Source organism: Ips typographus, linkage group LG3, assembly GCF_016097725.1.
Source record: "Ips typographus isolate SLU linkage group LG3, UJ_Ityp_2.0, whole genome shotgun sequence".
NCBI lineage: Eukaryota > Metazoa > Arthropoda > Insecta > Coleoptera > Curculionidae > Ips > Ips typographus.
In genome coordinates this window covers 16,053,030-16,064,564 of record NC_138424.1, presented here as the reverse complement: position 1 = coordinate 16,064,564, position 11,535 = coordinate 16,053,030, and the positions used below count along the sequence as shown (strand labels likewise).

Here is an 11,535-nt window from a genome sequence, read left to right as displayed (position 1 = left end):
TTTTTTAGCCAAGAAATGGGGTTTTCCTGTCAAAAAACACTCAATCCGGGCACTCTGTATAGTGTGTCCAGGATAAGCAGCGCCACTATGGGGATCTGGAAAACGGTTAGAATTACAGATTTGGTTAAATGGGAGAAAAGTTGCGTAATCATGGTCTTATGAATTTTTAAGCTCATTTAAGTTGCCATTTGCATGTGACAGTTCAAATTGCAAATTGTCACAGTCAAAACAAGACTTAACTAAGTCAGCTTAGAAATACGTTGGAGCAAATAGTCCTTAATAAAATGACATGTAGAAAACATCGGCTTTTTTTCGGTTTTTGAGATATTTTGCAAAAACTGAATTTTGTAATTTTACGATTTATTTTTTGTAACGTTAATATTGGACCTAGACCAAAACCTATGACACTTCTCCGCAGCATCTTTTAAAGCTCTTTTAAGTGGCATTATCAGTTTTCCATTCCGACGTTTCCTCTTTGCGGAACCATCCTCAACTTTATTTTATTAAATACGGTCCTGATGTTTTTATGTTAGATTTTGAAAGCCCTTTTTATTCCGAATAACCTGAAAAATTTATTGGCAAAGGCAATTTTTAATTAAAAATAAAATAAAAAATAATTTTCAATCCGTAGTAATATAGGACGTTTCTTTATTAAAATCAAAAAACGGAGTAAAACGCATTTAAACTATAAAGTGTCACACATCATTGAATTCGGAATAAAAAGGCCTTTCAGAATCTGATATTATAAAACAATGACCGCATTTAAAAAAAATGAGGTTGATGATGGTACCGTAAAGACGAAATGTTACAAAAAATAACTTTTTTGTTCAAACGGACGTGAAGTACTCACTTCACGTACAGTTTAGCGGCCGTAAAATGCACTTTTACGGCCCTACGTCCGAAAAAAAAATACAGGGAAAAAGTAAATTAACAATCACTATGTCACCGTCTACGCTTATTATTGCTTGCTGGTTACGATTTCTCTATGTGACCACTGTGTGCACCAATTACAGCAGTACACCCATCCATATCAGTACAGCAATCTTCGTCTCCCAATTTCATTTTTGGGTAAATAAAAAAATGGAAAATATTTCTGACAAGAGTCAGTCTATTATTGAACGTCACATCAACGTCACATCAATTTTTTCGTCCTCAAGATTGTTGTCCTCGGCCGTAAGACGGCCTCGGACGCCAAACTTTCTTTCCACCGAAAAAATACCATTTCACGGCCTAGGTATACAAATAACTAATAGTGCCACTTTAACGAGTTTTAAAAGTTTCTGTGGACAAGTTTTGGTCCAATATTAACGTCAAACAAAATTAAATGTTAAATCGAAAAATTCACTTTTTACAAAATATCTCAAAAACGGAAAAACATTTTACATATTAAGGCCCCGATTATGCAACTTTTCTCCCATTTAACCAAATTTGTATATTTAACCGTTTCTAAGATCCCCATAGTGGCCCTCCTTATCCTGGACACTTTGTATACGTCACGTGAATAAAAATGCAATTTTTAAGCTGGAAACATTGTAAAGGCAAAGTGTCACTGGTCAAAAACAGTCACGTGACCATAAAAAAGGTAATTTAAGTTGTGAAAATTTGTTAAATGAAATTTGGACAGTGGTAAAAGTTTAAATTGCATAATACATGTAACGTGGTGCCCGGAACTGTTGATGAAGCAGGATCGGGTGCCTCCGACGCTTCTGTCAAGCGGACCTCTAAAGTTTGTAGTACCCGAGAAGGAGGACTGGGAATTCTCTCAAAATTCTATCATCCCGTCGCATGGAGACGTCTGGTTTACAGATGGATCCAAAACCGTGACGGGGGCAGGAGCAGGTGTGTATGTTGCGACTTCGGGGACGAGGCTTAGCTTCCCTCTAGGCTGCCACTGTACCATCTTCCAAGCCGAGATCTTCGCGATCATCCGATGCGGAGAGTTCATTTTAAACTCACCGCTACGCCGGAAGAATATATTTATTTGTACGGACAGCAAGGCAGCAATGGCTGCCTTAAAAGCTGATTCAACGACGTCTGCGCTGGTGCTGGAGTGTAAGAAAACACTCTTGTCACTCACGCGGATGGCCAAGGTACGTCTAACTTGGATTTCAGGGCACTCCGGTGTTCGGGGAAACGAGAAGGCGAACAGGTTGGCCCTTCGTGGCTCTAAAGAGAGACCCGCAGGGCCCGAACCTATTGTAGGACTAGCCGGCGCGGTCGGATCCGCCATTGTGGACCGTATCTTCTGGCAAAGATCCGATATTGCTGGGGATGAGGCCGGAGGCATGCGGCAGTCGCGATGTCTCATGGGTTTCTTTCCAAGAAACAAGTCGAAGTCCCTGATGGAATTATCCAGAAAGGACCTCAAATGTGTGACAGGACTTCTCACGGGTCACTGTCAGATGAGAAGAAACATGCACATTATGGGTCTGTCACAGGATCCGGAATGTCGCTTGTGTCTGGAAGACGAGGAAACTCCGATACACGTTCTCACAGAGCTTGCTACGATCAGAAAAGTGCTTTGGGGTAAGAGTGTGATCAACCCCTTAGATATTCAAGTTACCCGGCCAAGGAGGCTCTGCGGCTTTGTTAGGGCCACCGAATTGGAGGGGTACTAGCTTGTGATGGGTCATAATGGGCCCGGTTAGCGGCCTAAGTGTCTTCTCCGAAGGGAGCCCATCTAACAATATTACAAATTTTATTTCAAAATGAAATAAGATAAGAGACAACCGGCAACATGTTCCCTACCCAAAGCAAACCGAGGTCAGCCAAAAACATCACCCCAACATCAAAGGAGCCGGCTGTCCCTTCATATTAAATATCTAATCTTTGGTTTGTCCTTACCTAATTTAATTGACTGGTAGTTTTGACAAGCATGGTTGTTGTTCAGTTTGGACAAAAAAGGTTTCAAAAGTGATGCCTCACACATTCACTCATAGAGAGTATGCGGACATGATATTCGTGTATAGTTTCTGCAATGGCAGCGCAATGCGAGCTGTTGATTAATATCGACGTCGTTTTCCAAATCAAAGAATTCCTAATCAAAGTTTTTCAAAAATTGTTTGCAAGGGTCCAGGAAACTGGAATGTTTCCAAGCGTAAGGATTGATTCTGGACGAGAGGAGGGTTTAGATGCTGAAATTGAAGAAAATGTTCTGGATATACCTGAAGAGAATCCTGGAGTTAGTGCGAGGCGGATTGGTGTTGAACTTCAAATACCATCACATGTGGCCGTTTGGAAGACGCTTAGAAAAAAAGGTTTAAAGCCTTTCCACGATCAACCAGTTTAAAGTCTTCAAGAAGGTGATTATGACTTAATGGTTCAATTTTGTGAATGGATCCAACAAAATCGAGACCTCCACAGATACATTTTATTTACCGATGAAGCTCAGTTTACCCACGATGGAATTAACAACTATCACAATGAACATCGGTGGTTCGATGAAAATCCTCATGCCACGTTTGAACAAAACTTTCAACATCGATTCAGTATTAACGTGTGGTGTGGAATGCTCAACGACCAATTGTTTGGTCCTTTTGTATTGGATGGACGTCTTACTGGATATGGAGATTTACGGTTTTTGGAAGACCATTTAACGAACATGTTGGATGATGTTCCGCTAATTGTTCGACACCGAATGTACCTACTTTCAACATGATGGAGCCCCGCCTCATTTTCGTCGCAGGATGCGTAATTTCTTGGATAATCGTTTTCGTGATCGTTGGATTGGCCGAGGAGAACCTCATGCTTGGCCACCGAGATCACCAGGCTTAAATCCACTGGATTATTGCCTTTGGGGGTGGATGAAATCACTAGTATACGAAACAAGAGTAGAGACCGTGGAAGGACTCCGAAATCGAATTTTCAATTCCGCAAATATTATTAGAAACAATCCCCAAGAAATTCAGTGTACCACTCGACAGATTAGCAAGCGTGCTGCAGCTTGTATTGAAGTTGGTGGAGGTATTTTCGAAAATATTCCAAATTAGTTTAGTTTTGTTGTTTAGACCACAATTATTTGTTTGTATTGATTTTAAAATGAAAAACAGTCACAAAAAACCTAAGGACCGATTATTTCAGCAACGGTTTAGAATCGGATTAAACAATATGGGTTCATTTATCTTATTTTAACCTCCTGAACGCATTCCTAAAATATTTCCCTTTCCTCCCGAAACCCTGTATAAGTAACTTTCCTTTATTTTTCGTAAAAAAAATCGATCTACGCAAAATTAAAACAAGAATGACAAAAAAAATTTAATAATAAAATAGGTTTGATATAATTCTGCTATTCACAATATACATTTAGAGAAAATACCTCAAAATATTTACGAAAAATGCGAGTAGAAAAGTATATTTTAGTGACTGAATTGTGTACATCATTGTATAAAAATTACTAAATATTAAGTGGACGAAGCTAGATAAGCCGTTAGAAAAATCACAAAGTTAAGGAAATAACACAATGTTGAGTTTACTAAATAGAAAGTTAAGGCATGATTTACAATAGTGACGTGGCAATGGAAAGAATTCAGAGACTCAACTTACCTGTTATAATAAAAATTCAATCCCCTGAGCAGGGACTACCACAAGGTTCACGTCTTTCGCCTTTACTTTATAATCTGTACTGCCATGACATATACAACCATAACAAGCAAGACAAAAATCATATTGACGAAACAGCATACATATTACAATACGCAGACGACACTGCACTTATTCTTCACGACAAAACTACAACAAAAGCAGTTTCAAAACTACAATCACTTACTGACGACACCATGACATGGTTCTACAGATGGAGACTAACGCCTAACGCAACTAAAAACCAGCTTTTATTACTAAACCATCAAATAAAAAACGACTCACCAAACATAACCGCAGACGGACAAACAACTGATCCCAAACAAGACGTAAAATACTTAGGGATAACACTGGACCAAAAACTAAAATTCACAAAACACCTTAAAAATGTCCGGACTGAAATCATTAAAAGAACAAAACACTTTAGGTCACTAACATACAAAAACAAAGGCATCAGTACAAAAACGGCAACTCAAATATACAAATCCATCTGTAGACCGGTCCTGGACTACGGACACTTACTTAGAGCAAACGCTACGGACAAGACTAAAATAACTGACAGACTCATACAACTACAAACCAAGTGGAAAAATAACCCAAACAACTGGACAATTGTAAATCCACTTTGCATAACAAGACAGACTAGACAATCCCGTTGCCTTTTCCCCGCTCTCACCCTGTTAGAACATTTTAATTAGAACTTTTCATTTTTTTTTTCTCAATTGATAATTTGTATATATTAATTAGAAATAAGATTACCTGTACATATTAAAAAACATGTATACATAGGCAGAAAGACCGTAATGGTCGATAGCCGTTTTGTCCTGTTGGAAAATAAAGATTGTTTATATACAGTGTGACCCATTTAGATTGGAAACACCCCTATAAAATTTTAGGTTATTAACCGATTTCAATGATTTTTTTTTTGAAATAATTGGGAATGAAATGTCTATTACGGGAGAAAATTTTAAATATTTATTTCAGTTTTCAGGTCATATTACGATACTTTTTCTTGATAGAAAATGGAGAATTTTTATTAGCGATTTTTTTATTGAAAAAACTACTACGCCACTGGATCTATAGTGCTTTCAAATAGCTGTGACCAAAATTTTTATTTTTTTTTGTTTTTTTTTTTTGATTTTTTTTTTGATTTTTTTTTTTTGATTTTTTTTTTTTTGATTTTTTTTTTTGTTTTTTTTTTTAAAAACTAATCAATTAATAATTAATAATAAACAAGTAAATAGTAACACCATTCCTATGGCAACAGTTGATGCACGGTGTTCTTTTGTGACCGTTAGCTTAGAGGATTTTTGAATTTTAACTTGTCATAACTTTGTTATTAATGAATGGATTTTCATGAAATTTTAGTCACAGCTATTTGAAAGCACTATAGATCCAGTGGCGTAGTAATTTTTTCAATAAAAAAATCGCTAATAAAAATTCTCCGTTTTCTATCAAGAAAAAGTATCGTAATATGACCTGAAAACTGAAATAAATATTTAAAATTTTCTCCCGTAATAGACATTTCATTCCTAATTATTTAAAAAAAAAAATCATTGAAATCGGTTAATAACCTAAAATTTTATAGGGGTGTTTCCATTCTAAATGGGTCACACTGTATATATATATAAAAATTCAAATATACAAATTATGCTCACAAAATATTGTACCGTCGTACTCCTTAATGACACACTTTTTGTACAACACCGTATATTGTTTACAAACAATAAACTGACACTGACACTTAACCTCGCTATCTGACAACTTCAACTTCACTACAACCATCAATTCAACAACTAACTAACCAGGCCTGGTTCAGCTGCTTATATAGGCTTCCATGGTTTCTAGAAAGTTCCCAAATATTCATGAAATTGACTATCTCTCTCACACTCATTAAGCTATAACATAAATCTCTCTCTATATAAGCAACGGAGCCAGGATTTTCTAGAACACAGACAAAAGAATGTAGAACGTAAACAAAGCAACGTAACATACAGGGGTAACAACAAATAGCTAAAGAAATCCTAACTAATAATCAAAAGTTCGCTTCGCAACAATATGTACATGTACTTACAATTGTGACCTAAATAAATTTATACAATTTCTTTACCCCGGTTAGAAAACGCGAAAAAAAAAGTCCTCATTAAGGCATAAAATGTCCTTATAAGTGTTTCACAAAGGTACCACAAAATTTATCAAATCAAATCAATACCTTTTTAGTAACTTAACAGGGACATTGAAAAAGTAGGCCCTAAACTTACGTTGAAAATAAATAATAATAAGTCACGAATTGCCTATATCACTACAGATTACTGGACTGTTTGAGCGATGAAACCTTTCGTTGTTTTTTCAGTCCATTTATTGTCTGGTCACGTGGCTATTTGACTGCAAAAGAAAAAATATAAACATTCAGATTACAAATACGTTTTTAATATTATCGCATAATATACTGGGGGTTTCTTTGAACAAATGCATTTCTAAATATATCAAAAAGTTATTTATACAAGAAAAATAATCTGTGTCATTCTGCACATTTTTGATCTCTTGCAAAACTCTAATCGTTTCCGAGAATTGAAATTTCGTAATTCCGCCATTTTTAGAACTTTAGAGACTGTGAAAAGCTGAACATGTTCGCTTTAAACTGCTATTTCACTTCTTGCTAACCGCAACACGATTGAACACATACAGGGTGTACGAAAAAAAAAACAGTTAAATTTGAAACCAATGCTCTGCCAGTTGTAACCGTGTAACTCTGACTGTTTCTGAGATATTCGACTTTTAGTCTTAAGTTAGTTTAGTTTAATAGTTAAAGAGTTATCGTATGATTGTGAGGCAGTCGAAGACTTCCTATCTACAAGTATCTAGGCTACAGAAAGTATCGGCATCCTGACGAGGGAAACTGGAGACAAGGCCGCCAACCTCCAAGACAGCGCTTATTATGAGATTCTTATGGAAACTCACTTCCTAAGTTCTGTCTTTCCTGGAACGACGAACTGGACGGAAGTACCAACAACACCTTCACAATACGACTTCTTCTTCTTTACGTGCCGTCTCCTTTAAGAAGGTTGGCTATCATCATGGCGATTTTTATCTTTGAAGCTGCGGATCTGAACAAATCAACAGAGCTACTGTTGTACCACTGCCTTAGGTTGTTCAACCAGGAGATGCGTCTTCTTCCTATACTTCTTTTACCCTGTATTTTTGCTTGTATAATAGTTTGCAACAGTGTGTACCTCTCCCCTTTCATCACGTGGCCCAGATATTGCAATTTTCTGATTTTGATTGCGTTGATTATTTCCTTCTCCTTTCCCATTTTTCTCAACACCTCCTTGTTCGTTGTTCTGCTCACCCAGCTTATTCTGAGGATTCTTCGATATGCCCACATCTCGAACGCTTCCAGCCGGTCAGTGTCGCACTTCTTAAGCGTCCAGGCTTCCATTCCATATAATAGTACTGGAAGTAGCATTTAAGCATTCTGATTTTAAGATGTAGACTAAGATCTGTTCTGGTTAATGCATTCCTCATTTTATTAAACACTGATCTAGCCTTTCCGATTCTTGATCTTATTTCCTGTGAATAATCATTATTGTCATTTACAATCGTTCCCAAGTACTCGTATTTGCGGACTTTCTCCACTGGCTCCCCTTTGATCCATAATGTTTCTCGCTGTTGCTGGTGTTTTGTGATTGTCATGAATTTAGTCTTTTTGGTGTTAAGTGTGAGCCCCCTTTCTTCGCTGATCTGTACTACTAGATCTATCAGCCTTTGCAGTTCTTCCAGGGTTTCTGCTATTAGTACTGTGTCATCCGCGTATCTGATGTTGTTTATAACCTTCCCATTAACTTTCACTCCCGTTGTTTTTTGATTTTCCAGTGCTTCTTGTACTATGTCTTCTGAATACAGATTGAAGAGTAATGGTGAGAGCACGCATCCTTGTCTTACTCCACGTTTTATTTTTATCTCTTCTGAAAGTTCATTTTGCACCGAAACTTTGGCAGTCTGGTTAAAATAGAGATATGTTATTATCCTGATATCATTCCTGTCAATGTTTTTATCTCTCATGAGTTTTATGAGGTGATTATGGCGGACTTTGTCGAAAGCTTTGTTATAATCGAGGAAGGCTACATATGTTGGTTGATTGACGTCCATGAGTCTTTGAGACAACACATTAAAAGCAAACAACGCCTCTCTAGTACCCATTGCGTTTCTGAAACCAAATTGTGTTTCGCTAAGATCTTGTTCAATCCTTCTAAAAATTCTTCGATGTATAATTTTAAGGAATATCTTAAGGGTATGGCTCATTAGGCTGATCGTCCGGTGATCCTTGCATTCCTTAGCGTTCAATTTTTTTAGCAGTGTAATAAATGTTCATTTGAGCCATTCTCCAGGGATGATTCCGGTGTTATATACACTGTTGTACAGATCTACCAGTACTCCAATTTGGTCTTCTGCAATTAATTTGATAATTTCTGTTGGTGTTTCATCAGGTCCTGGAGCTTTATTGTTTTTTGTTGTTCTAACTGCATATATAACTTCTTCTTTTGTTATATTTGGGCCCTGTTCCTTATCTGTGTCTCCATCTGTTGTTTCCTGTTGTCTCTCGTCTTCAAACAATTCTTCGATGTATTCTTTCCATCTTTCTAGTTTTCCTTTGGTGTCCGGAATTATCTTACCGTTTTTGTCTAGTAGAATACTGCTTTTGTTTGCTCTTTTGATGCCCGCTAGTTCTTTAATCTTTTTATGGAGATTGAAGTCATCATGTATTGCTTGGAGTTCTTCTATTTCTACGCATTTTCCTTCGTACCATTTTTCTTTGGCGTGTCGTATTTTCTTTCTAATTTCTTTCTGTATGGTCTTATATGCGCTATCGTCTCTATTCTTGTACGACCTTCTGATTTCCATTAACTGTAATATGTCATCCGTCATGCATGATTTTTTCTTGTTTGTAACCTTGATTGTTGCTAATAGGTCTGTTGTTGGGGTCATAATTGTAGTTTTAAGAGTTTCCCATTTTATGTTTACGTCGGAGCTCGGGGTTAAGTCAATTTTGCTTAGTTCTTCATTTATTTTTTCTGTAAGTTGTTGTTTTACCATTGGGTTTTTCAGATGTGAAACTGGGAGCTGCTTTTTGTTATCTATGGCTGCTTGTTTCTTGAGGCGGATTTCCATTTTAACTATCACTGGATTGTGGTCTGACCCGATGTCCGTACCCGGGTAGGTTTTAGCCGATTTAATGGTATTCTGATATCTCTTCTTTATCAAAACATAGTCTATCTGATTCCTTCTAATCTTGTTGTCTTTATCAGCTGGCGATTTCCATGTATATAATCGTCTTTCGTGCAGCTTGTAGAAGGTGTTTGTGATTGCCATATCATGTTCTTGGCAGAACTCTGTCAATCTGTCTCCTCTTTCGTTCCTTATTCCCAGTCCAAAATCCCCAATGATATCATCCACTTTGCCTTTCCCTATCTTTGCATTAAAGTCTCCCATAATGATTGTAATATCTCTGTTTTTCGTAATCTCTAGAGCTTGTTGGACGTCATCATAAAATTGATCAATTTCTTCTTCGTCTTTATCAGCCGTGGGAGCATATACTTGAATTATGTTGAGTGTTCTTTGCGCTGTTTTTATTCCTATCATAATTACTCTATCTGATATGGGTGTGAAGTTGGTTACTAAATGTTTGAGGTTTCTGTGTACGACTATTGCTACTCCATTTCTATGTTGTTGTTCGTTGTTACCTGAATAGTATATTTTTGATTGTTCGAATAGCATTTCACCTTGGTCCGGCCATCTGGTTTCGCTCATTCCCATTATGTTAACTTCAAGTCGTTGCATTTCTTGGAGCACATGGTGAATTTTTCCTCCTTCATACAAGGATCTAACGTTCCACGTACCGATTTTCATTACTTTCTTCTTTCTCGCTTCTTTCAGAACCGTCCCCCCCGGAGATCCGATTGGGGACTTGAAACTCCGGAATATTTTGTTTTGAAATCAGCCATTTTGATTTTACTAGGGATATCCATTGGGATCTTTAATGCAGTGGTTTCCCGTTGCCTTCTGCATCTCTATGCCGTTGGTCATTTACTGACTCATCCGCCTTTAGAGAATATTTCTCTTCCCTAGGATAATAGGGTGCCCTTACTCTCGTGAGCTCCTCCACCCGAAGCTGTTGGCTGACAAGAGGGGATTACTTCTACCGGTAATCATTCGGCCGGCAGCCTCAGCAGGTCAACAGGTGAGACGCCGCAATACGACTGGCAATGTGCTAGTGCAGTAATTAATAAGGACAAAATAACGTGGGCCATATCCGGCTTTTCCCCCTTCAAGTCACCAGAACCTGACGGTATAAGACCAGCCCTACTTCAATGGGGAATGACCATTCTTATGCCGCACCTGGTTGGAGAATTATGAGCCTCTTTAACTCTGAAGTATATTCCCAGTAAGTGGAGAGAAGTACGAGTGGTATTTATACCCAAACCAGGTAGGATGGATTACATCTTACCAAAAGCATTTCGACCAATTAGTCTCACATCGTTCTTCTTAAAAACAATGGGGAGGCTTTGTGAGCGGTATATAAGAGATGAGGTGCTGGTTTACAACCTACTTCACCCAAATCAGCATGCATATACTCAGGGTAGGTCCACTGATTCGGCCCTTCGCCAAATGGTTGGCAGAATCGAAAATCCATTGGACAATAAAGAATCCACCCTGGGTATATTTATAGATATCGAGGGAGCGTTTGATAAAACAACCTTTCCGACAATTACCCAGCAACTTAACTCCAGGAATGTACCCCTGGTAGTAGGAGAATGGACACTTAAGATGCTCTCCAGTAGAGCAATAAGTATCAATGTAGAAGACATCACAGTGAGAGGACTGGTCATGAAGGGATGTCCACAAGAAGGGGTCTTATCACCCCTTCTTTGGAACAAAGTTCTGGATACCATAATTAAT

At 37.7% G+C, this 11,535-nt stretch overlaps 2 protein-coding genes across 2 annotated transcripts; one reads left to right on the top strand and one right to left on the bottom strand.

Moving 5' to 3' along the window:
* The first annotated feature begins 1,676 nt into the window (after positions 1–1,676).
* LOC145726065 (uncharacterized) lies at positions 1,677–2,618 on the top strand. The gene has a single exon (XM_081975008.1). It carries the CDS (start codon positions 1,677–1,679, stop codon positions 2,616–2,618), a length of 942 nt encoding a protein of 313 aa, XP_081831134.1.
* Positions 2,619–8,946: 6,328 nt separating this feature from the next.
* Positions 8,947–10,392, bottom strand: LOC145726062 (uncharacterized). The gene has a single exon (XM_081975005.1). It carries the CDS (start codon positions 10,390–10,392, stop codon positions 8,947–8,949), a length of 1,446 nt encoding a protein of 481 aa, XP_081831131.1.
* Positions 10,393–11,535: the final 1,143 nt, after the last annotated feature.

Coding starts and splice junctions, on each gene's coding strand:
- LOC145726065 (XM_081975008.1), top strand. CDS start 1,677: ATGAAGCAGGATCGGGTGCCTCCGACGCTTCTGTCAAGCGGACCTCTA.
- LOC145726062 (XM_081975005.1), bottom strand. CDS start 10,392: ATGGGAATGAGCGAAACCAGATGGCCGGACCAAGGTGAAATGCTATTC.